At 37.0% G+C, this 27361-nt stretch overlaps 1 protein-coding gene across 1 annotated transcript in view; it reads right to left on the bottom strand.

The window, feature by feature from the left end:
- Positions 1–1825: 1825 nt before the first annotated feature.
- Positions 1826–27361, bottom strand: part of CRPPA (CDP-L-ribitol pyrophosphorylase A) — a 110530-nt gene continuing 84994 nt past the window's right edge. The window contains 1 exon segment of the mRNA XM_050332672.1: positions 1826–2754. Coding sequence (XP_050188629.1) covers positions 2650–2754 — 105 coding nt within the window. The 3' untranslated portion in view covers positions 1826–2649.

The following is a 27361-nucleotide window of genomic DNA, read 5'->3' as shown; positions in this document are numbered from 1 at the left end:
TTTATATTCTGTTATCTCTGTCCAAATGTTCAAAGCAATATGGGTGGTGACTGATTCACTAGTTAAATTCAAAACAGCATGTGTGTACAAAAGGCTGCCAAGTTTCTCATGTATAGTGCTATTTGTGAGAAGCTATGCACAGACAAAAAACAATCACAAAGTTTCTTAATTTCATTTTATATTTTTATTCCCATTGTGAGAACTAACCATCACCCAAAAGACCATTTCAATTTGGTTTGGATACACAATAGCATTAATCACAGTCCAGTTTCTCTTTGTTTTGTTTTGTTTTTTTTTTTACTGCAGTTCTGGTATTTCGTGATCTGTTTTAGTAGTTCTGTTGTTGGTGTATTTGCTTCCAGCAAAATAGATTTTTCAGTGTTTGTAGATTATTTGAAAAGATTGTTAAAGATTAAAAAATCCATAATGCAATGATTAACAGCTCATTAGCAATTACTCTTATTATCTTCCTTTTAAGATTAGTACTAAGTATATTTGATGACCCAAAATTTACTTTTTCTTGTGCATTATCTGTTTTCTTTTCAAAATAACTCCGTAAACAGCTAATATTTTTTCATTGCAGCAATTCATTGCAGTATCATTTTTAATTGGATTGAAATCCCTTTGGGAGAATGATGTAAGTAAAACAACCCTAAAAAATAAAAGGTTCTGTTTAAGCAAATGATGTTACACACATACCGACGAATATCATGATGTATAAATTAGAGTAGCTAGAAAACATGAAGGATATTCTAAATTCACTTGCTTATTAATTGGGGAAAACACATCACATTGTATTTTAGTCTTCAAGCAAAGAAGAATCACAAAATACACTCAAAGAGACATCTTTCATCATGTCTTTTAAAAGCCTGTGAGATGAATTCCTTCATCAAATTTATTAATATAAAAGCAAATTCAGAAAACTTATTTGTGAAAGCTGTCCTGTTAAATTATGAATACCAGTAATAAATTCTTTAGTTCTTCATTTATTTGCATACTCTGCATATGAACAGACATGAATGAACAAAATATGCCTATTGTATAGTCATACAAAAAGCTAGTATGAATGTTTATGTTGTGCAATGTCAGAAAGGACAAATTATTAATCAAAGTAGAGAGGAGAAAGAAGCAAAGAGAAAGCAGATGATGCACAAGAACTTTGTTAGTTGTCTTTGCATGACTTCTGTGTGGAAGAAAATGTCTGCTTTGGATATAGAATCCTCAGCTAAAAACTCTTTTTTTTTACTATGCAGTGAAGGAAGTTTGCAATCAAGACCAGCTTTTAAAAGGGATTTAAACAAGAGTTATAGATAGTCATGCCAAGGGAAAGAGGAAGGGAACCAAGTGCAGAGCATGAGAGGGTGTGGAACATGGTGGGAGTAAGGGGAGGAATGCTGTTTTTAGAGGGAAACTTGTAAACTGACAGTGTTCTCACTCAGGACAGATTGAATTGGGGACTTACTGAACACTTCTGGTGGGAATACTGCTCCAAGACTGTATTCCATTCACAGCAGGTACGTAAGACCCTAACCTAGCCCCTTCACAAATTGCAGGATAGATGGAATTCCTGAGTCTGCTGCATAGGGAGGGACAGATGTTTTCAGGGACTCTTCCTCTTAATGGCTGTGACACCTGGAGATACTCCACATAATAATCATTCACCATTTCATCTTCCTATCCCAACTGTCCACACTTGCTTACCATGGAGCATACATTTGAATTCATAAGGCCTAGTCTCTTCACTATTTAATACAAACAGATGTTAACCAGCAAGAGATGAAAATTGTTATGGCTGAGCTAACAGAACCTTCCTATTTCTCCATGACCTATAGATTGGGTAGGGGAACTTTTTTTCGGTCCTAACCCTTTTCTCACCTTTTAAGCATTCATACACACATACATGCATATACATACACAGACGTGCAAAAACGGAGTATGTGCACAACAGTAACTCAGTGGTGCTAGTTCTGAATGATGGCCCGTGGGCACAGGAAAAAGCATAGCATCAAGGGGGCTACAGCCAGAGCATGCTGCATCTGGAAAACTGGGGTTTAGCACCTTGTTGTCCCCACGCATGTCTTGTCTTTGATTTGAGGTTACCTTCATTTCACAGAGGACAGGGACCTGACCCTTCCCACACTTCTTGCAATACCTGTTTCTGTTGATGTCAGGAAGGTTACACTCTATCATTAACTCTACATTCACTGATAGCTATTACAGCAGCAATTTTTAAATAATTTCATATAGAGTAGATGAGCTGTGCTTTAGGATTAATTTATCTTAAATAAAATTTAAGTCGTGCAGTCCTAGAGTACAACACACATACACACACACGTTTAAAGAAAATTCTGCATGAATGCTTTGGTGTCCCATGTGCACTTTTTTTAAATGATCAGTACCTTAAAAAACATTTCAATATCATTCCTCACAGTATGTACCCAGTGTATCTCAGAATTATTTGTATTTCCTATTACACCTTATACATAATATCAGACTTACATTTTAAGTATCAAAAATATGCTGTTAAAGGACCTTAACAGTAAATGGCATAAATCCATAGTTTTAATCAAAGGGTAAAATGACTTAAGACTTTTGGTGAATAGATGATGAAAAATGAATGTTTCCAAAAGCTACACATGATTTATGGTCTTATGCTACCAACAGCTGGCCAATCAGGTCTGGGTTTCTGTCCTTTATTAATGCCATGATAAGAGCAGCAGCAGAATTTATTGTCTCCTGAAGAAACGAAGGGTCCTGGAAAAAAAAAAAAAAAGGGAGGGGGAGAGCAGGGAAAACAATATGTTTACAAAAGTGGGAAAAGTAAATATTTAAAATAAACTTTCATGTATGCCAAATCACCATATGATTGTTGAAACAAATAAAACTATTTATTTGTACTTATTAGAAGAACTTATAAAACTTGTATTTTAAGGAAGTACAATTTCATAGTAATAACCATTTTCTCCAATCTCCATGATGCAAAACTGCTAGAATTAAGGACATTTATCCAGAGACCACCAAAAAGCTTGATTCTGTCACTTGCTTCCTAAATGATGTTTAGATTTTAAAAGGCAGTAAAAATGTTGGGTTTGAAAACATGGAAAAAAATGGAGGATTTAATTGAGCAGCTTAGTTAAAACCTGCAACTGTAAGCACTTACTGAATCCCATCTGTAATTTACAAACTACTTAAACTCAAAGGTATTTAAGCACTGGGACTTAGCTGGTTTAAGTTGATCTGTGTATCAGATAACTTCAAAAAGTAGTCTGGTTTTGATAGGCAAGTACAGAAACCAATACAGGAAGCAATAATAAAATGAGGCATTGATTCCGTGCTTCTAACAGCACTCCAGCTCACATTTGAAAGAGTCTTTTGTCTAATTGCCAAGTATTTTTAATTGTATTGGCTATAAAAGGTTGGCCTCAAACGCTTCCATTTGCACACTGGGAAAACAGCAATAGGTGTAACCAGGCACAGAGACATCCCTGGAGAGAGAAATTTCTGTGAAGCAACAGAGAAAAAGAAAGGTCTATACAACTCAAGGATAGGGATAACCTAGAATTTATAAATACAGAAGGGGAGCTACAAAGAGAAATCAAGAGCTGTGCTTCATAGCCATGATGGAGAAAACTGGAAACAATAAGTTTTGACAGTAAGGATTGGTATACAGTGGAACAGATAGATCAAGGAAACTCATCACAAGGGTCTTGTAATATGAGAAGGTAAAATAGGATGCAGGTACAACTTCCTGCCTGGGGTGGAAGGATGGAGCAGTTTGAATCTGTATCTTTTCCCTTTTTTTTTTATTCAGATGGTGCATGAAAGAAGAATTTGTAGAGAACGTTTAAGAAACTCAGATTGATCATTTCCACTATTTGTACAAAAACATAACATCCAAACATGCCTTTTAAGGAATAAGGCAACTGCTGAAGGGACCCATCTATTCAGCTAGCACAGAGATTAAGAAATTGCACTCGAAGGAAAAACCAAAAGGGGAAGGGTGTCCTTGGAATACGCTCAATGTGGAAACAGGTCCAGAGAAGGGCCACAAAAATCATAAGAGGACTGAAGCACCTCTTCTATGAAGATAGGCTGAGAGAGTTGGGGTTGTTGCACCTGGAGAAGAGAAGGCTCTGGAGGTGATTTCACTGCAGCTTTTCATTACTTAAAGGGGACCTACAAGAAAGATGGAATCAGATCTTTTAGTGGAGCCTATAGCGACAGGATAAGGGGTAATAGTTTTAAAATAAAAGAGGGTCAGCTCAGACTAGATATAGAGAAGAAAGTTTTTATGATGGGGTGATGAAACACTGGTGGAGGTTTCCCAGAGAGGTGGTGGATTCCTCACTCTTTGAAACATTCAAGGTCAGGTTGGACAGGGCTCTGAGCAATCTGATCTAGTTGAAGCTCACTGTAGGGGGACTGGAGTAGATAACTAACCTTAAAGGACACTTCCAAACCAAACTACTCTATGATTCTATGATAATACTTTTATTAACTTTGTGATTTATGTAAATTACAGGAAACATGCCAGAGAGGTAACTGTATAGAATCAAAAATAGCTAGTTTATAACGGGTTCTTTTATAATTCCTGAAAAAAATTATGTTTGTATTCAACTAGAATTTTGTCCTCAAAATCATCAAATAAGTAAGCTGTTACAATTTGTCACTCCACAAATTCATGTTATATATTCTAATATGAAGTAAAAATATTTATTAGAGGTCTAAAAAACTGTGGTAGGATAAAAATGTTCACCACATCTGTATATCACAGTTCACTGAGTGACACCTCCTATCAGTCAAGCAAGTAGTGCAGAACTGTACTTAGGTCCTGCTCCTTCAGGACCTTTTGTCACGGACCAAGAGTGCAAAGATGAACTCAGAATCCACTACTCCGATTCAGCAGGACTTTCATTCCCTCATTTCCCATGGGTATACACTGCTGTATAATGTTCAAGGAGAGCGGAAGTCGTGCACGCACCCACTCAGACAGCAAACACTGCAGTCGCTTTCAAGATCGAACAGCACATTTCTTGCTATTCAGCAATGCCAAATTCTCTTTGTGCCCCTCATAATATTTTGCTCAGTTTGTCTTGAGAAGCATTTCACAATTACAGACACTGTTTTCCAAATGGGCTTCCAGCCATATCTGAAGTTGGCTGGAGGTGTATTTTTTTTTTTTTTCCATTTCACAAGAAAGAAATAAAATACACCTGGCCAGGAATGTTTCTCCCAATAAATCTTTCCACATCCTCTGTTGGCTACTGGATTCAGTACACATTCCATTGCAGTAATAAATTATTTAAGTTTTTGAACATAAAAGGAAGCAAGAGAAAGAAATTTAACTTTCACAGGAGAGATTGAACATGACACCGTAAGATTCCTTTAGACTGAAAAAAGCCTTTTCTAAAGCTAAACCTAAGGCCTTAGTGCTAATTTCCATGTTCTGAAGGAAAGACGTGCAAAAAATTATGAGTAATATTTATAACACAGGCAGAATAATGCATACAGAAACCTGCATGTAGAAAAGGTCTATCAACCACCCTGAAATTGACTGCTGAATTGAAATTAATTCAAAACCAGAAACACAAAAAGTAAGCAGCACAACTTAAAACTTCAAATTTTCCAATTACTTCACTTCCAATAATCTGATTATTAATGCTCATATTATAACTACTCAGAAAACCTACTGGCCCCTGTGCAGGATTGGTCCCTGTAAATATGTGTTTTTGGAAATAACTAGAAGTGTTTTTCTTTAAGGGAATATACATTCTCATATCTAAGATAACAAATGTAATGGAAAATATATTCTTAATTCTTAGTACAGTTACAGTTGATGGTTTAATGACCTTGTGAAGCATGTACTGAAAATTTCAATAGGGAGATCCTTTAAAGTATTTATCATAGGGGTTACTAATTTTAGATTTATGCCTTCCTGGTAACCCATTCTGATCCCAGGGTCACCCATCCATTGAAAAGTGTCCAGCACCCGGGCCTATGAGCCAGCCTCTGAGTGCAGGAGAAATCAGTCCCACAGAGGTCAAGTATGTGCTTACTCTAACTTTCTTTACTCTCACACAGTTTTACTGGAAAGAGGTAGTAAGTAACACAATGCACTGGACTCTTCCAGGAATTTCAAAATCATGGTATATCCTGTATCTTCCTGAGAATCAAAACTCGCTTTCATGCTATGAATCATTATTGTAGTATCCAGTAGTCATTGCCTGGGCATAATTTAAAACTTTAGTTGATCATTTCTAGTCATTACCACCTGCTATGACTTTATTTCATTTTAGGCCATTACTGTGTCCATAAGTGGACATTTTCAATGTGCTGCAATGATACTTAGCTTTTTCTTAAGTACTTATATGTAATTCGGGAGCCCCTGGTGGTCTAGTGGTTAAGAGTGCAGCACTGTCACCGCCGAGGCCCAGGTTCGATTCCCGGTCAGGGACACTCCCCGGGCAGATGGAGCTCATTAGCCCTGTGAGGCAATCCATCTACGTCCTGAGGACCTCGCTGCCACCGTCCAAGCTTGCTTGGCCCTGGCAGATGAACCTTAGGATTAAAGGGTGGGCTCAGTTCCGCGCACACTGTGTCTCACCTAAAAAATCCAATGCGCAGGCTGGAAGGTGTAAAGACCTTCCCCGGATCTTCGCTCGCGAAGACTGGCCATTATTATTATGTGTAATTTGGACACCAGTAGTCTTTATAAAGAATATTGAAAAGACTTAAAATTACAGAATTCAACAATAACCCAGGAAACGAAAAGAATCTTGTGGGTCTTTATTAATTTAAACAAACAAGCAAACACTTCAAATCCCCAGCTATACCCTTAAAACACCCACGTTTTTGATACTGCAATGTTATTTCTGGCAACAGTGCTGATTGCAGCTGATAGTACCTACAGGAAGGCTTCTATACAGATGCCAGGACACAGTTAATCTACCACACCTAACTCCATTGCACAGGCCACTGATCTTCTTTTATATTCAATGGCATAGCACTAAATCTTTCAAAAATCTCATTATTAGCTGCAGGAAGTCAAATAATCAAGCAGAACCAGGTCTTCACATGTCTAATTGCGTACCTGACGTGTTTGCATATATTGTCAGCACGATAAAAACCAGGATGTCAGAACAGGACAATCAATACAAAGCCCACGAGAACTTTCACACGTTACTGCCCACCCACTGCTCAGCGCTGCAAACCCAAGCAGGGAAGGTCCCTCAGCCAGTCCGTGAGCGCACATTCGTGCACAAACTGGATGGATAAAACACGAATAGTTCTTTCCCTCACTAATGAAACCCTTAAAAAAGACCATGACTTTTATTTAAAACTTGGAGGCAGCAATGATTTTAATGGATTAATAACTGAAGTTCCACATGATCCCCCCAAACCATTGTGATATTCACCGTCTACTCGTTTTATTCAGTTGATTTAAATCATCCTCCTGTAAGAAGAAAAACCAAGCCCCCCTAAAATTTTTTGGCCATTAATAAATAGAATTTTTTATTGTTTGAACAGATTATTAACTACATTTATAAGCTAAAACCAAAATTTTTACCACTTTATATTTATGTTCTTTGGAAAAGAAAGTACTCAGAAACACTGCCAACCTTATAAACCATAAATCCACATAACAGCACTTTGATTCCAAAATAAAATATCCACTTTGTTTTACTGTTATTAAACAGTAAAAATATTCCAACTTAACCATACTGTTCATACTCAGAATTTATTTGATGTAGAATTCTGACTGTAGGGGTTCTGTGGTCTGCAGACTAAGACTGGGAATGGATGAAGGAACAGCATTAAAGCTGTGTTTGGAATATGCAATCTGATATTTTACAAATGTGCGTATATTTAAGAAACTGTGAGGATATCTGAATATTTACTGACATTCCCCTAACTATTCATATCTTTGCTTCAATCTGTTTAGGATTTTTTTTTTTTCCCAGTTGGGACTTCACATACATCCATTTCAATTTACATATGTACATACTTCAGTTTAAGAATAGCTTGAAAAATCCACCTACTCTTTTTAGGTTAAAAAAAAAAAGCAAGCCTCTGCAGCTATGACCTCTGTCTTGTCCTGCATCCTGCCAGTGGAATAAAACTGCTGTGTTCCATCATTTGCACTCTGTTTTGCTGCAATATTATTTGACTTTCCATTTAATATTGTTTTTAAAAATCAATAGAATTGTAATGCTAGTCCTGATTATATGGCTGACAGAAAACCTGAAACCAGGATTTAAAGATGCTGATAAACTTAGGGAATATCAACATGAGTATGGTTACGTTTGTACCAGGAATGGAAAGAGGGCCAGGGCATGAGCTGGCATGCCAGCAAGCTCCTGCCCTTGCTGTTCCATTGTAAGCCTGCTCCCTGGCACAGTTTTGGCTCCTGACAGCTAACATGTTTCCAGACAATGGCTGGGCATGGTTCAGGGGACAGCACAGGCCAGGGACTGCTCCCAAGGAACAGGCTGAATGAGGCCACCCTCTTTTGGGAAATGAGAACTTAGCCGTATGGAGACGAGGCATGCTGTGCCTTTTAGCCCCAGGACAAGAGAACCATCCCTGGCCTGTTTTATTTACCAGTATGGATGTAGCCTAAGTATCGCTGGGAAGTGACAGCTGAGCCATTCTCTCCCTACCCAAATGCATTAAGAATACATAGAACAACAATCAAATAGTGCCCCCCAGAACGAGGCACAAATCCCATGTAGATAACACATAAGCACAGTCATTTAAAAAAAAAAAATTAACTACTCTGTGGAGAGCTTTCCCACCAAAACAGAGGAGAGGGGGATGAATCACACTGAAAGACAGCACTTGTACTGTACTGCACATTCCTGCCACATTATGGAAAAAGGCTGGAGCCAGCAAAAGGAACTCATGCCCACTGCTCCTTTTAACAGTGTGGGCATGGGTGCACACCAGGTACACCATCAGACATGGGCAGAAGAGCAAAGCGCTGAAATAGTCTCTGTTCTGGCAAGCATTTTGCAAAAGGCTACGTTGGTAGTACAAGAGGAGCTGCTATTAATTTAAAACTCAGCAAAATGCTGCAGTTTATACTAAGGGTATACCAGGTCCCTCTAAAAGTTGCCAGGTGTCACATACTGAGTGTTTTATTTGCACTCAGAGAAACTGAGTAGATAATCTAGCCTCAAAAACATCAATACTTGAAATTTTCTTCTTCAATTAATACTTTTCATTTAAACAGTTGATCTGAAGAGAGTCTGAGGTTCTTCTACCACCAGAAATCAATTACTTAACATAGATTGTTGTTTAATCTCACCATGAGTAATTAACTGGTAGATTCATGAAGAAGAATTTTTTTCCCACTCAAGATAAGTAGTGGCATGCATCTACATATTAAAGCAACCTCCATTTCTGTAATAGTACAAATTAATCTGAAGTTTCCTTTCTTCTTAAAATGCTTCCACATCACATTTTTTAATCCATGTGCCAAAGCATCTATTGATAGGTGACATCTCATACATAATATCAATGCAGCAATTTATCTCAATAAGAAGATAGCTATGCAGATCATTCTAAAAGATAAGAAAACTATTTCTCTGAATATTTTTAGGTTTCCTTTCAAGTAATAGATAAGTAATTAAGGCAGCATTTGAGTTCAGATAGCTGGGTTCAAAATTACTTGAGTAGGTTCATAAGTGAACCTCAGTATGCATAGCCGTGCTTCCCTGCTGAACTAAGAAAATGCAATCAGTTCTTCATTAGTGGATACTCCACAAAATAGAAATAATTTTGAAATCTAGACGCTGACAATGAAATGAGGATCGAAAAAAAAGATGAGTGGCACTAGAAGAACCAACCTGTCTTTGTGCTAATGGAGCCTAGCAGACCTCTTAATTAATGAACTCTGATAGATCTGAGTTAATTCCCTGCAGTTAAACACTCATACATCCATGCTAATCAACCCAAACCTGGATAAATTGTGCCTAAATACATGATACTAAAGTGTATCTCTCTCTCCTATACTATTGATTGACCACGCTTCTTAAGTTTGTCCTAAGGATGGAGAGCCATCGACATTTAAAATGACTGTGTGGATACACTGAGAACAGACAAATATTTTAAATCTTCTGGAGACTGTGAGGATTCTGTCTCTAGTGCTTTTGCTTTTATCTTTTCACCTATGATTCACAGTTCTAAAACTGAAGGTAAACATTGCTCTTTTGTTAAAGAAAACTCCAACAAAACTGCACGAACAAGCACACAAAAACTCAAGTAAGATTCCTTTCCCTAGTATGAACAGAGCAGACAGATTTACTCTTAATCAGCAGGTTGAAAACAGCTCCATTATCTGCACGTTCTGCAGCATGTAGGTGACCAGCATTCAGTTCCCTTCTCTGTATGAGGGGGTTAATCCATGCCTAGCTCACACTGTTTCTGGCCTGGGATTAAAAAGCCTGTGGAAGAATACTCCTTCTACACACAGTCATTGCATTAAAACAAAAGATGACAAGACTCCAGTCTAGATACTAGTGCAGACACCTGGCAGACATGAGCTTGGGGCCAATGTCTGTGTCTTCTGCAGATCTAGACTTTACATTTCCTTGGTTTTGTCTTCTCCAAGTCTTTTTTTTTTTATCCTGTAACAAACACTGTTAGCATGATCATACTGAATGATCAATAAAAATTCCTGGACCAAAAAATTCCCCTGAAGAGTTTGTTATAAAGGGCACTTTCAGCACATTCAATCATTGCAGCTTAAGCAAGGGTTTTCATTCAGCACCTACCACTATCTGATTGAAGCTCTTGGCAAAAGTGAGTGTGCCAGCAGTGATAGCACAATGGTTGTCAACCATCTTTCTCTCTAAGTTACCCAAAAAGCTACCTAATGCTTGAGCTACAGCACGTTCTGCCACCTGTATAGGTCTGGTACAAAAGTCCTGGCAGAAATCAGCCATTTAACAGATGTGATTGCCTGCAAAAGTATATTATGTGTTTGAGGTTTCTTAGAGGTGGTCTCTTAATACAGTTATGTTACCAAATAAGTCTATAATATGAAGTGTACCCATGTTAATATATGTTAATGTGCTACCTACAGGCTCTATGAGGTATCACTCTGCTAACCTTGTAAAAAACACCATAAGAGTTTTTAGGAGTAAGGAAAAAATGTTTCTTACTATAAATATAGGAAAAATGAAATGCTATTGAGGCACAGGAGGTTTGCTTCTCCTCTGAAAACTTGCCTTACAATGTGCTGAAAAATCTAAGATTGGTCTTAAGTCAAGTGAAGCTGTGGCAATTCTCTCATCTGGTTTCAGAAAGCTGTGGGTCAATCTGATAGCACTAATAAATTCAAATGGGAGTGAGATTTAAGCCTTCCATGCAGCAGCAGCATACAGAATCATGCAATTATAGAATATCCTGAGTTGGAATGGACCTACTAGGATCACCAAAGTTCAACTCCTGGCCCTGTACAGAACAGGCCCAAGAATCACACCCACTGCTTGAGAGCTTTGTCCAAACACTTCTTGGACTCTGTTAGGCTTGGTGCTGTGACCACTTCCCTGGGGAGCTTGTTCCAATGCTCAACCACCCTCCGGGTGAAGAGCCTTTTCCTAATATCTAGCCTAAACCTCCCCTGACACAGCTTCATACCATTCCCTTGGGTCGTACCACCGGTCATCAGAAAGAAGAGATTAGTGCCTGCCCTACCACATCCCCTTGTGAGGAACATATAATAGCATTTCCCTCAGTGTGTATGTGTGGTGGATTCTCTGCTGCCTGTTCCACTGTGAGTCTATATTTTGGTGGGCTGCAGCGTTAAGTTTTGCAGCTGGCCAGGAATACACAGCAGACCCACCACACACACACATGCATAAAAAATGGGTTAAGCAGTGCTGGCCTCCCAAAAAACCTAACACTCCAATCATGCAAATCATTTACAGACTGTTGAAGTACACCAGGCACCAAGCAAAGATGGAGCAGCTACAGATCTGTATGAATGCGTTTGACACGTGGGGCTAGCAGCAGAACTAAAGCAGTTCAGCGCAGTTTACCTGGTTTTCACCAATCATAAACTGAGAAATGCAGCACTTCCAAGCTCCGTTTCACTCCATGACTGCTGTTTTAGTCCTAGTTGGCAGTAAAGTAAGGAATGCAAAAACATGTATGAAGGGAAGACAGAGAGAAATCATGGGGGAGCAAATTACAAGAAACCACAGAGTTAAAAGTTTAAGTGCGTAACTATCTCAGTCCTCAAAATGCAAACAGATACACCATTGCTAAAGATCAGGTGAGATTATACAAATGTTCTATCTGATAGGCAAGCTGTGTCATATACTGCAGGTAAAATAAATAATTTAAAAAAATCTTCAAAGAACCATGTGTGACATTTCTACCCAGTGAGATCTGAGGTCATCACTGTAATCACAAAATTATTTTAAAAAAATACAAAAAAATTACAAAACCTACCTAATGGGCACAGAGAAAACAACACAGCACTTCTTCATATAAATTTCTAGCATGAGCAGAAAAATAAATATTTTATGGTACATTTAATACAGTATATTTTTATATTAGATTGTATGGACAAAATAGGTTGGTTGTGGCACTTTTCAAGAAAAAAATGAACACAATAGTTCTCAAACATCTAAGTTGCTAACACGCAGTACGAGATATGAAATCCTTTAGCTATCACAAGTTAGAGAATTTTGCATACAAATGTGCTGCACCAGTTTCATATAGCTTATGACACAGTTTGTGATTGTGATTATCAGTGTTACGTAGAAAGACTGGACAACTTTTAATTAGTGACTGTAACAAAATGGTAAGGTCTTTGGAAAGAATGAGTGATGCATCTGAATCTCCTGGGGGATGCTAAAAATCAGTGCAGAGGAAATGTGAGCATTTTTTCCTTTCTCCCAGTCTGAAACACATTTTTCTTCCCTCCTATATGTGCTAACATCTTACAGAACAGTATGCATAAGGCATTCAGTTCTCCAAAATAAGAAGAGGCATGTGTCCATTCATTAAAATGGACACATGCCAATGTTCAGTCATTAAAATCTTCATTATAAAACTCCTACAGACTATGAATAATCTGAAATACAAGCACACGGCTGCAGTAACTAATTGATTGAAAACATTCCTCTTAATTACAAATAATTTATTTGAGATGGTTCAGAGGAAAAACTGTACAGACTACTAAAAAACAAAATTAAAACTTCTCCTTTGGGGAAAGAAGTAAACAAAACCCTAGAGATTCTGAGGGACAGAGCATGCATACACATGTGCTGGGCTATTGTTCACATCCAGCCTTGTGGCTTCCAAACTTTTAGGACGATAATATCAGTTCAGTGGGGTAAAGGCCACATTCCAATCTTGGTTACAGAAATACAACTCGAAGTAATGACAGTATTATGAGCCTGGTTATTTTGCAGTTGCAAAGATTGAATTTCAACTTTAAACTCTGTATTTTGATACAGAAGACCTAATATGTAACTGGTTTTAAACTGCTCTCGAAATTTCAAAAGCAGCTATAAAGTAACCCAAACGTCAGTGTTTCAGGCAGTGAGACACAGTGAGCAGGAGTGGCTGTCCAGAAGCTCATTGTGAGGCATTTGATATCACAGATTTCCATACTCTTAATTGAATCTAGATAGGTGCATGCAAAGTGGATCTCAAGTTGCATCATCTCATCATTCTGTGAGGAGGGACTAATTGCAGAATAAAACTAAAACTTAAACATGGTGTTTTACACTGAAATATGAAAACATCCTTGAATCACACCTTAAAATTTAAAATTGAATGTCCATCCTACAGTTTCATAATTTCATCTCATTACTCAAATTCGACTACTTTGACTGCATGCATCTGTGTGACGTTTAGGCATAGTTAACGTCCCATCTCCAACTTCTTTTCCTGTGTACAGCTGAGGGTCTACAGCCTACTGGAAGGTAAAAAATATAAATTCCTTACAATTCAAGACTTTTCTGTAAGGCCAAGCTAGGCTATTTTAACAAAAAAAAAAATAAAAAAGCCCTAGGTTGATGAAGAAGTGCCCAGAAAAAAGTTGCAATGACATGAGGTGGCATCTCTCCTTGGAGAGTGAGAAGAGTCAGCAGGGGTAAAACAAGTTACAACAGAAGTTACTAATAAGATTCATTCCCTTTGTCTCTCACACCAATATGACATTTTCATACATCAATTTTGCAGGAATTCAGATTGATCTCAACTTACTTTTGCACAGATTATGGCCTTTTTCCCTGCTCCAAAGCAGTCTTCCCACAGTTAATGTAATAAGCAGGAAAGGAACTTGCATTTCTTGTAAGCATGAATCATTTCAAAAGCAAAGGAACTCTAAGCACAGGTACACTCAAAAATACTCCAATGCATTCAAAACTGCTGGGAATGGAGGACCTGCATTTGTCTCCCTCTATCGTTTTCCTTCAGGTATGTTGCCTACGCAATGTTTACCTACTCTCTTAAGAGTGGACAGTGTATCTCAGCAGCACTCTAGGACATGAAATGAATGAATTCCTATCCAGCATGCAGGAGGAAATAATAATAATTTCTAAAAATCTTGATCCAAACCCTCAATTTCTCTATTCTTTACTTCTTTGTCCTCCTTCATCCATAGCCTGAAGCCAGTGCAAACAGAGCATCTATCCTTGTTAAAGTTTTCAGCTAAGCAATGGTGGGAGCATATAAATTTTGAAAAATTAATCCTAAAGGAAAGATGAGTCTTAAAATCTAGTGTGAGCAGAGGCGCTGGGTTGAGAAAGCAGCAACAAACAGTCTGCATCTAATCCAACAGATGGGGTAGAGAATTATCACAAAACCACACTCGGAAACCACTGTGGCAAAGAGCTCCTTTTTCACTGAGTGGCCAAGAGGAATGGCAGGCACTGGACACACCATACCTTCCCATGGAAGCGTGAATGGCAGTAACACCATTTGCTCTCTATAGCTACCTGAAAAGAGATTGCTGCAGTGTGAGGGTCAGCCTCTTCAGCCTCTTCTTCCAGGCAACCAGCAACAGGACAAGGGGAAATGGCCTCAAGTTGCTCCAGGGGAGGTTCAGGTTGGATATTAGGAAAATTTTCTTCACTGAAATAGTGGTTAAGCATTGGAACAGGCTACCCAGGGAAGCAGGGAAGTGTTGAAAATCTGTTGAAAAACTGTTGAAAAGTGTTGAGCAGATGTGCCACTTTGTGTCATGGTGGTATTCTCTTAAAGGTTGGACTTGATGACCTTGAAGATCTTTTCCAACCTTAACGCTCATGCTGTGATGGCTGTTCTGAGTCTGACCCCCACCTGATCATCCCTCCACCATGGCATAGCTGGAGGGCAAATAGCCAGTTTCAGAAGAATCCTTTGAGTGTAAGCCCAATTATAGGAAGGTAGAAGAGAGCACATAACTTGCCTTGTAGCAAAACAAGATAAACAGATCAAGCAGTTAGTACCCTTCCTCAGGGTTCACCAATAAATCCTTATGCTTAAACTCAAAATGTATAATCTTTATAGTTGTAAGGGGACAGATGTGCTTGCTTTTAGATTCCAGTTTTCTCTTAGGCTATGAGGGTCCAGCTATGCCACAAAGATAGAGTTCACAGATGTTTTCTTACATAAAAATCAGGGTTTGCCAAGACAGGCTTCTCTTTCTTTCTGCCAACAAGTATCAGCCCAAACCATATAACACAATAGCCTGTCTATATACAAACAAAGGCATTCAAAATGAAAATATATCCAAGTGATAAAAGTCTTGTAAAACAACCAAAAAAAAAATGCTCTTAGAAGAAAGGCTATTTTAAAGCTTTAAAGAGAAATAGAAAGAAATAGAATCAAAAAAAAAAATGGAATGAGTCTTGCATTAGCAGATGGATGAATTGTACTCTATAATTAAGACATTTTATTAAAAATAAAGCAGGTGAAAGACTTTTTAACTATGAACACACCTATTTTTATGAGATTAGCATTCAATGTTAAGCCTATTCTTCAGGTATGTTGTATCTGGAGTTGCATAACAGAAGAGTCTATGTTTTACATCCTTTAACACTTTCAATTAAGTTGTTACCAAAGTTTCCTTTCAAAACATCCTAAAACCATCTTGTGCGTACTTGCAACTTTAAATATGTCTATAACTGGCTGCAAAGATAAGTTTGATTTTCCCTAGTACCTTCTTGTAATAGGCATTTGATTAAGAAACAACTTATGGCAGTTTCCAAGGGCATGACTAAACATGATGTGTAAGAGTTTACCACATTACTTACTCCCAGTTTTAAAATTTGGGTCATCCAAAGCTAATTGAAATCTGTGGGCTGAGAACAAGTGACCAGTGCTATTTCCACTGTGATGTATGGCACTAGTACTTTTCATAAGAAAGGGGACTGCCATTCTTCCAGAACAGTAAGGTAAAAGACGTGATATTGGTGTCTTACCGACTGCCTGCACGCGGAACTCTTTCGTTTTTCAGCTTTCCCTATAAAAGCTGGATATTCATCTAAATTACTGATGAAAATATTTATAAGTGATACAAGAACCATGATATTGGATATTGATACTTGTATAATTTGCTTGCAGAATCTCTAAGGTATTTTAAAATATGCTAATTGTGAACTATATTTAAAATGAACTCAAGAATAATTTAGACAGTTTAATAAAAATATTGGCTTGTTTTCTGAATACAACAGTCAAAAATGAAAGCAAACAGAACACCAAACCTTCAATCTTATAGCAAAAATTTGACAGCAGATAACCATTACAGAGGAATTTTAAATTGGTTTTACAAAGTTAATATTTCTTTTTCTAGAAACTGTATTGTAACAAGAGCACTTATGTTTAAACAACATGTACTAGCTTAATTTTGTGGGGTTCAGGTCTTGATATTCAGAGCTACCTAGGAAATAACTCCCATAAAATGGTCAGTGATGTTCTCAGTGTGAGAACACTGGATGGCACAGATACGAATTCCAGCACCCACCATGTGAGCCCAGCTATGAAAGCCTGCAGAGTTGTTATGTCATTGAATTGTTTGGCTAAGAAGAAAAGGATGCTAGCTCTGTTTAAGGTTTATCTACAGTTAAAAATTAGTTCAGCTGCTCAAATAAGTTAGGTGTTAGTTAAGAACAAATCTCCTTGTGCTTCAACTAGAAAGCACAACTTTTGCTCTTTCTTTGACTTAGACTCACTTTTTTTTTTCCTTCCAGCTTCAGTATTTGCTTCCAAGTTCACAGCTGCATTTAGAACTGCATGTATCTTTTTACATAGGCCCTGATTTCACATTGTTCATCTTCTCAGCCTGTATTGATTAGATGAATATGTGGTTTGGCTTTTCACGGACATGTTTTAAAAGTTTCCTCTGGACAAAAGAAGCAATCTCAAATTCTATTTCCACTAATTCCTCTCTTGACTCAGTATCTCTTTTGTCTTCAACAAACTGTATTCCCTTGTGCCTGCTCTTGGCCTCAGCTTTTACCCTGAATGCTCAACTTCCATAAATCTGCTGCCTATTCAGTCAGCAGAACTGTGTCTGCAGTAGTACAGACGTGCCACAGCCTCGTCTCTTGACACTCCCAGTTGTCCTCAGTCACAATGTCCCCTTCACAATAACTACTGAGATTAACTTTCCATTATTTACTTGAAGCTTATCTATTAAGAACTTGTGCATTAACTTTTACTGCTTAATACCCTTTTATATGCTCAAAGTGAGATTCCATTCTCCCAGTCAAACAAATCTAAAAGCTACACGTTCCCTTCAAGGTCCATTAACAAAACACAGGCTTTCTTGTGCTTGAGACAGTCTGTGGACTTGTTCCAGTCCAAAGATGGGACCTAAAAATCCTTCCTCAGCTACTGCTTTTTGATTATTTCCCACTGGTTTCTACATATCTTTTACTTTAACCAAATCAGACACTAGCAGAAAGGATTCCCTGAATTGTTTAGCCTAACCTTCATCTGAAAAAATATTCTTGTCTTCATGCCTCAGTGACTTTACTCTTATAACATTGATGATGCAGCACATATTTTTATACTATATATAAACTGGACAGTGTTATAAAAACATGTGGTAGAAAAAAACTACCTATCATCTTCCACTCCTCTGAAATTACTGAAATTGTTTTCAAATCTTTGTCTCTTTACCAATATCCTGGACACTACATGCAATGAGTTTCAAAATCCACACTTTCAATCCACAGATCTTACTCTTATATAGAGTAAGAGTCATTAGGTCCAAACCCACCACTGAAGTCTTTCCTAGTGCTAATGCATATATATGCCAAGTGTATTTCTGACTGATAGTTAACTATGTGACTTATTTTTCCTTTTATTTTTTTTCCAAACATTTTCAATACATTTTATAGGGTTCTAAAAGTAGGATGGAAATTTGAAGTGTATATTTTACTTTTTGTGTATGTCTTTATGGCAAATCTCAAAGCCTTATGAATATACACTAGAATTAATTTGTTCAAACAAACTCCAAAAATAAAAATGCCATTGTATAAGATAGTAGCAAATAGCGATTTGGGGCATTATCATTTTGCAATGACACTTAAAATTATTAATTAATAATTTTTGTCTGTCTAAACATCAACTTAAATATCACAAATTATATATTTTAAATTCAGAACTATTTATAAAATAAATTATAATTATGCCAAAAATAATATTTCCCAAAATATTTCCAGATTCACTCCACATCATTGGGATGTATTTAGAGAAGTAATGGATTTAAAGAGCATTGTATACAAATCCTTGGTTCTGCAACTATCATCATGTTGAGTAAAAAAAATCACAGAATCATCAGGGTTGGAAGGGACCTTCAAGACCACCAAGTCCAACTGTCAACTGAGCACCACCATAACCACCCCTAAACCATATTCCCAAGTGTCACATCCAGACACATCTTGAACACTTCCAGAGACAGCGACTCCAGCACTTCCCTGGGCAACTTATCCCAATGCCAAACCATTCACTATGTGAAAACTTTTTTATATTCTGCTGTCAGTAAATAGCAGGAGCTGTAAAGCCAAATCAGTTAGTAGAAGAAATCCCTTAATGTGCTTAACTGATAATGTTCTGAGAAAGCTGCCAAGGACACTACAATTCTGTACTGTTGGCCACTGTGATGTTACTTTCTGCTTCAACTCTAGTATGTGTTTAAGGGAACCAATACTGTATTTACACAATAGATAATACATAAACTGTAATAAGTTATGACAAGCATTGTATTTCAAGACAATTATAATTTGCCTCTAGTAGCTTTATAAGTCATGAGACTAAATACCTATTGAGTTTTACCACCCAAGAAGTACTGTTTTGGAGTGAAATGCCTGGATTATATTACTGATATAAAATGGAAAATAAACTTCAAAATATGAAAAACAGGCAATATACTGATTTGTGAATGATCTCATTGCATACCAGCTCCAGAACATTAATTTTATCAAGAAGCCTGAAGCTATTTATAATTGCTATCAGTTCATTTTCAATTTCTTAACCTGTTAGGCAAAGAGAAATACAGTTCAGATGAAAAGAACTAGAAAAGAGCCTCATAAACAGCATTACAAAGCAGAAGTATTGCACGATTATGAGATTCTGCCAGCACCCACTGTTTACAGTTCACACACTAACATGATCTGATAACTCAGAATCTGAAAATAACATTCTAAAATGTTCAGATTTACATAATAGTGCTCATTCATCACCAAAGAGTCAAAATTCAAGAAGTTTAATATCACGCATTCATTAAAAAAAACAGCCCGTGAATTCTTGTATCTAAGTAAGGTAATACAAACTGCTATGTAAATTGCAATTGCAGTTAAGGTTTGTTACTTGTGAAATCTTCTGCAGTTTATTTTGGAATCAGTTCCTTCTCTTGCAAGAACTGCAAAAACATAAAAAGCATCACAAACCACCAGAATAGATTATGCAGCTACTGCCCAGATTGCCAGTCCCACCCTATGTAGACACACACACCCAAGACTCAACATGAACAGATCATCAAGACTTGGTTTCATTCATTTCACTGGACAAAACCAAGTACCAGCAGAGGTTGTTGGCAGTAACAAACTCAATCAGCCTAACAGTAGGTAGACATGTACTTTCTGACATCACACAGAATGAAGGCTGCAGTCATGGATTCTAGAGAGTGCACTGCAGCGTTCTGGTGGCATCTCAGGAACATCAACTTTCTTGGAAAGGTGTAAATATCTCAGATATGAATTGCTCATTTGTCACAAACATGTCCACAGCGTACTTAAGCTAGGATTCTAAATCTCTTACTTCTTTTAAGACAAAGGATTATTGATAAGTATCCATACCTCAAAAATATTTCAAATTAGTTTTGATAAAACACGTAAAATGCATACCTTTGTTTGTACTATAAAAAATTTCAACTGTGTCTTCCAATGCCAGCCATCAAAAGCAGAAATCAACATGAACAATGTTGTGTTCACCCAAAGTACATTTTGTTCACCCCTTCTGCTAGCTGTCTCCTGTTCTCTCTCTTTGGCAAATTTTGCTTCACAACTCTGGTTTTAGACATCACGTGAAAAGGAAAGAATTAAAAAGAGAAGGTAGAAAACTACTGTGCCACTTAAATGTGCAAACTATATAATCCTACTACACAAATAAAAGTAGGAATCAGATTCCAAAGGCCAAAATAAAAAAGTGATAAATCTGGCTTGTATACCAGTCAGAAGTACTCTTTCATACTTTACCTAATGTGAAAGAAGTCGAAAGTAATGGTGAACTACGGCCTCCCAGGGTACATGTATTAACAGCAACTGAGTTACAACAGAATTTACCAGTAAGAAATATCCTGTGTATGTGCTTGTTCATAAAACAGGTTACTAGATGAATTAATTTATAATAAGAATAAAGTCAGTTTTGGAATACAAGACCACTATTATTTCATAAGGCTTCTTCTGTTAATTTTTATTCAAGGTCTAAGATCAGAATAGTTTGTGATAGTATTTCAGAGAGAAGGAAGACAACTGGACAGCTAAAGACAGTTAAAGGATTAACACTGAGTTGATACAACTCACAGATAATCCCTAGCAAACCCTATGTAATAATTTTATCTAAAATATATGGAAAAATGTTTTAAAATACATATTTTTAAAATATTCTTCTGTATAATATAAGGAGCTCTCAGTGGCTATAGGGATGTAAGAGAGATGTAGCTACAAAAGCTTTCTTTAAAATCAGACAACCATATTGACACAATCCATAAGAAAGTCAGAATTACAAAACCAGGCAAGGGGAGAACAGCTCTGAACAATTACCAAAATTCACTCCTACATCAGATGACAGGATCAAAAAATATATCAGATTTAGACACAGATTCACAGAAAAGCTTTATGGCTTTCAATAGATCTTGGACAGAAAATGGGTGCTTAACTTTCAAAATCCAAGGACATCTGCAAGTCAAATAGTTCACGTGTCTGACACAACACTCCTGATACACTCTGCATTTAGAAGAAACAAACTGCTACAAACTAGAGTCATTAAACCTAAAATCTGCTAAAACTTTCTATGATCTGCTATACTTTCTATAAGTTGTCTGACTTACTCCAACATTATCTGCAAAAAAGTAGATAACTAAATCAAGATGCTTGTTTCCCCTAGGCCCCCTTTAAAGATATAAATTATCCTCTCCTTCCCTATAAAATGATTCAGATTGGGAGCCTAACACCTACAATTTGTTCAGATATAGTAGCTGGATGTACTAATCAAGTGATTGCGATATGAAAAGAAATGATTTTCTTTTTTTCAGATTCCATAGAGAACTTTGCAATTGTTGCAAAATCTCATTTAGCAGAGAAAAATTCTTGTGTTGGAGAGGGGCATCTAAAAACAAATCTATTCTAAAAGCAAACATAGCCTGATATAGATAGATAGATAGATAGATAGATAGATAGATAGATAGATAGATAGATAGATAGACAGATAGATAGATAGATAGATAGATAGATGGATGCAGCAAAACACTAAACTAAATCGACAGATTGTGTAAAGCTATACAAAATTGCTATGTTAATACCAACTAGTCTGAAATGTCCCTGCACACTGTGATAAAATGCTTTTTTGGTAACTGCATTCCCATCACTTCCAGTTTTAAAACATTCTCTAGTTAATGACCAAAATACTACTTAGCAATAACAATGCTTATTGTTTTCACATTCTTCTCATCTTCAGTCTATCAAAATAAATTGCCATGAAAAAAACCAGATGATGAAGTCTGTTCCTACCAAGAGAAGATCCTTATCTACGTAAATTTTTTTTAAAATTATGAATTGAATTTCATGAAGCATTTCCCATTACAGTTTGCTTTGTACACAACTTTAGGCACACAGTACCTTCACCACCTGCAGTGTTGTCTTCCTTACAACTACACTAGGAAGCACAATCCTGGATATCTGTAGGGAACTTGGGTCTGTGTAGGCTGCTCGTCTCACTTTAAAAGCATGTGAACAGCATTGAAATGGAGCCACCAGCTCCCCTTAGGATCCCACTGCTCTTGGGAATGTTGCAGAATGATTCAGATTACCACACATACCCACTGGAGAGGGCTTAGTGAAATCCAGGATATGTCAGAAAGAATTCTAATTGTCGATATGCCCGCTCAGGAAATTTTCTTTTAATGAGGGACATGAACAAAATAACATCTGGAGGTCTTTTACAGCCCTACTCCCTGTTAAAAAATAAAATAAAAAAATAAAAAAAAAAAGATTGTCTGACTTGATTCTTGTAATTTTTCTAGTAACTGTCAACTTTCTGTTGCCAATTATTTAAATATCAAAATAATATATTCCCCTGAGGCAATAAAAAGCAATAAAAATAAGAGCTGGCAATTATTACTTCCATTATAAAAATCTTGATCCAAAGAATTCATCCAATTAACAAAAGAATAAATTGCATAGTGTACCTTTTAGCTAAAGTGTTTAATGCTGTTTTCATTTAGATTGTATTTCAGTTCAATGACAGTGAGCGTGAATGACAGGGATATATTTTGTGGATCCTGCCATCTGGCACAGGATCCCTTGGAAGAGTCAAGAGAACAACTGTTTAAGCACCAGATGCTGTCAAGGGAGACAGTACTTGTGTGAGGGGCAAGAGGGTAAAGATCAGTCAGACGGGTAGTATTACTGGGCTGGGCAATATCTTCTCCCAAGCAAAGCCTCTAGACCAGCAGCATCCAGTCTTTTTAGGTTTGACTTGACCAAAGTACCCATTCCAGTCTACCTCTGCTCCATACCAGTAGCCAGAGGCATAGGAGATGAGTGGAAACTTCTAGGCAGGGGTGAGAAAGTAAGTAAAATGAAGATAATTATGAGTAAATAATAAAGGTCACAGGTAATTCCGTTGCTGAAATGACTAAGAGAAAGGGACTATTTGCCTATAGAAAGGATGCTACTGCTGAAGGTGGAAGTAAGGAAAAGAGAATTTCCTATTAAGAAAAGATGAAAAGAGAGGGGGAGGTTGCCTGGCAAGGAAGAAAGGTGGGTAGTTGTTGCAGAAAGAGAACTACCTGCTGCTTTCCAGTGCAGGAGGAACAGATAGGTGAAGTCCAGGCATAGGATGGCTTGGATTAATATTTTAACCCAAGGAACACAGGAAAAGAGTAGCTCCTGGGGTTTGCTAAATTCAGACTTCTTCACAAAGAAAGAGCAGTAAGAGTACAGTAAGAGCAGATCAATAAAATGTTGCAGTGAGCAGCTTGCAATTACACAATACACATTTTGGGGATTTTACTTCAGACTAGTTCAAATCTGATGCTTAGATCAAGTGTTCTCACCTCAGCAATTACAAGGATAGCTATATCCCATGAATCTTTGGTTTACAAGAAGCAGATATATGAACGAGATATTATGGGAAGCACTTCATCATCCTTTTGCCTGTAACACATGATAATGCCGGGTGGCAGAGGTAGTGACACACAGTTCCCTTATAAGCCCCATTTCGAATCAACTCTCATTTCTGTTTCTGCTTGTTTCTACTTTCTTACTGTCTTTGCTTACACAGCAGTGCCACCATAAAGCCATCACAGATTTCCTGTCCATCCTGATCCTCCCTCTCCTACTTCTCCACCCACAGTATTTATTCCATGAGAATACCCCAGATGAACTGACTTCTGACTTCTTTCAACAGTGCATACATAACTCTATATGGAGAATATCTTTTTCTTACATGAAGCAATCTGATATGACCAAGTCTTGCAATTATTTATGAGATGCTTGCATTATTTATGAAAACTTCAGTGGAATCAGTGACCACTGGTATTGAAATCAATGGCAAAGACTATGAGGTTCTATCTACCTATCTATCTATACTATGATAGAGTATGATTCCACAGAGGTCCCCTTTCTCATACTAGTGTTAAAAATTGACAAAAAAAGAAAAAAAAAAGAGGCAACATATACTTAACTTATGTTAATGTAAACTTAACACTATGTTAATGTACTACAACACTAATACCAGTGGATTATTTTGGAAAGACCCACCTCGGGTTCTACTTTCTATTCAACTCAAGTATCAGTGGCCAGAAAACATTCCTATTTTGACAGCCTAAAGCAGCTCATTGCTGCATAATCTTCTCCAAACCTTGTTCTGGTGCATCACAGTATAAAACTAAAATTTTGCAGTTATAATGTCCACAAAATATAATTTACAACTCTTATGGGAGAAGCCTGTTATTCTTGCAAGTTTTAGCAAATCTGCATATTTATTTTGATGGACTTGAGTTTTAAATTTTACTTTGCAATTTCAAAGGAATAAATAGCCCTGCCATTGGTTTATGCCACCTTTATAATCTTGTTTTAAAATGTTACCATCATTAATAAATTTCTATCATCTTCCAAATTAAAAATTTTACTTTCCTAATCCAAATTTTTGCAGTATTATCAACCAGCAAGCACAGCAAGTTTTTTCTTGCAATAGGATATACCAGCACCACTGCAGAATTCAGTTAATTGAGACACTAACATTCTTTTTCCCTCTGAGATGATAATTGGGGCTCCACTGGACATCTTTATCATTCATTGAAAAAAAGCTTTTTAAAATGCATATACAGTGAAATATGAGTAGTCTGGCACAATCATTTTCATAATTGAGTAGCTGTTACAAAATCCATTTTCTTAAATAGCAGCGTAAAACTGGAGAAAATCTCCACAGTTCTCCTGTTCAAACTCTTGCTCCTGAGCTATCCACAAACAAGACTGCTGAAAAATTGAAGTACCATTACCATGCCAACACAGACTGGGACACTAACTAAACTGTGCTTTTCACAACCAGACATGCAGACAAACCCTTCATTCTCCTAGGACTTCGAGGTTCAAGGCTTCTACGCAGTCTACTTTAAATTCATCTTTCTTGAATACAATTAATCAAACTCCACATTGTTTATATGCATATATAAATACTAGAATGAGTTATCAAAATAAGTTCTGAAATACTGCATCATTAATTTGCATGCCTCAAAGAGAATATTTTTTAAAAATAACAATGTTTTCTTTAAATACCATAATTGTGGAATATCAATAGGAGGGAATAAATTTTTAAAAAAATACGGGGGGGAGGTGGGGAGCAAAATAGGACAAAAAAGAAAACAAAACCCCACTATGTAGCCTAAAAGCTCAGAGTGAGGTAGAACCTTTCCTCTATTCCAAACGTATGATGAAGAATTCCTCACCACTTTTTCTTTCTTTCAAATCTGATCCTGTGTGTTCATTCCTCCTGGATCTTCTTACAAAAGATGACAGAGAGACTAAGATCTGTATCGCCAGATCTGGCCAGACACAGCATTCCCTAGAATGTGTTCCCCCACACAGAGTATAGCATCAATGGTCTTATCATCAATCACAGATGCTGAGAAATGAATATAAATATGCTTATTTCTAAACCTGATAGCTTGTTGATACTTGAAAAGAGATAAATCACTCTACGAGTATCTCATAAATAATGTTCACTCACAATGAAAGCATTAATAATCCCAATAGTATATATAAAGATCTATGCAGAATGCTATTCACCTATCACAGGGCGTGGAAAGGAAAAACTAATAGCATGAACAGTTCAAAAACTCTGAGACACAATAGACTTAAAAGATATAATATGCTGTTGGAGAAGAATGCGGAATCACTAAGATCTTGCGAACTAAAGCCGTGAATCCATACGCATTCCACTCCTCCGCAGATACCTGCCCGGGGCTACTATATGTCTAAAAGAGGGTGTCTGTGTAGAGATTTATGAATTAACTGCACTTGACTTTCAAAAACTGCTATTCATCATTGCATCGTGTTTTCAACAAGGGTAGTCAAGCTAAAATGTTTCAGCTGAAGCCACTAAGTATTTGCTAACTTGATACTGATGTCAATTCCAGGGTGGAGAAAAGCACAGAAATTGAGGATTGTGGTAGGCCAATTTCACAATTTTGCAGAGCTCACTATTTTCTAACTTTTAAAGCTCCTTCTGCTACTTGAATTTTTACTAGAGCTCACTCCTCCTCTTTGCTTATACTAAAGCCAGTGTTTCCTAATTTATTCTCTACCGAAAGACGCTGATGGTCTCCAGCGAGTGCAAAAGACAAAATAACAAGAACATAATCCACATCGCTGGTACTTTTACTTATATTTGACAGTTTGAGCAAAAAAGAACAGTTCTGTAGTTGCTCCCACTTTACCCTTCAATATGCCATGATGAACAGATACTGTTGTCAATAATAAAATAACACAACCGAGTTTCTTCAACACAGCGTGCACTTGTAGCACCTGGTAGGCCTGAGTGTTCCTGCATGGATGAGTATGGGTAGGAATGTCTACTTTCAAAATAAACATTAGAATCTTGGGTAATAAATTTATAATTATCATCTTCGATAAAGTCAGATGCCTAAAATCTGATTGCCTCTGAGTATAGTTATAGTAATAAAAGTATTGCTGACTGATGAAGAAACTTACTATCTATGCTGCAGGGACTGCAAATCAACACTTTTTTTATACTCAGACAGTTAAAAATCCAGTCTGCATTATAAAATTCATTGGTATATAAAATAATTATTCATTGGTATATATAAAATAATTTACCTCTAGACTGTAGTGATTAATCCTTCTGGCTTTCTCCTCCTGTATTATCTTTTTACTCTGATCTATATTATCGTCATAATAAACTCATCAATTCAAGACAATACTTGGTCTTTACTGGATAAAACATGTTTATGTAAAATGCATGTTCATTGTCCTAAATCAGATCTTCAAGATGTCTTTCATATAGAGTAAAACATTGTCTCAGTGGATTAGAGCAAATATTTCGAAACATGCCTACAAAGCGCAACCCTCAGAAACCTCCTATCTTATTTTAAAATCATATCTTTAAT

This window comes from Myiozetetes cayanensis, unplaced genomic scaffold (genome assembly GCF_022539395.1).
Source record: "Myiozetetes cayanensis isolate MyiCay16 unplaced genomic scaffold, myiCay2020 scf1, whole genome shotgun sequence".
In the NCBI taxonomy this organism is placed as follows: domain Eukaryota; kingdom Metazoa; phylum Chordata; class Aves; order Passeriformes; family Tyrannidae; genus Myiozetetes; species Myiozetetes cayanensis.
The sequence above is the reverse complement of the archived record's forward strand: the minus strand, read 5'-3'. Positions and strand labels throughout refer to the sequence as shown.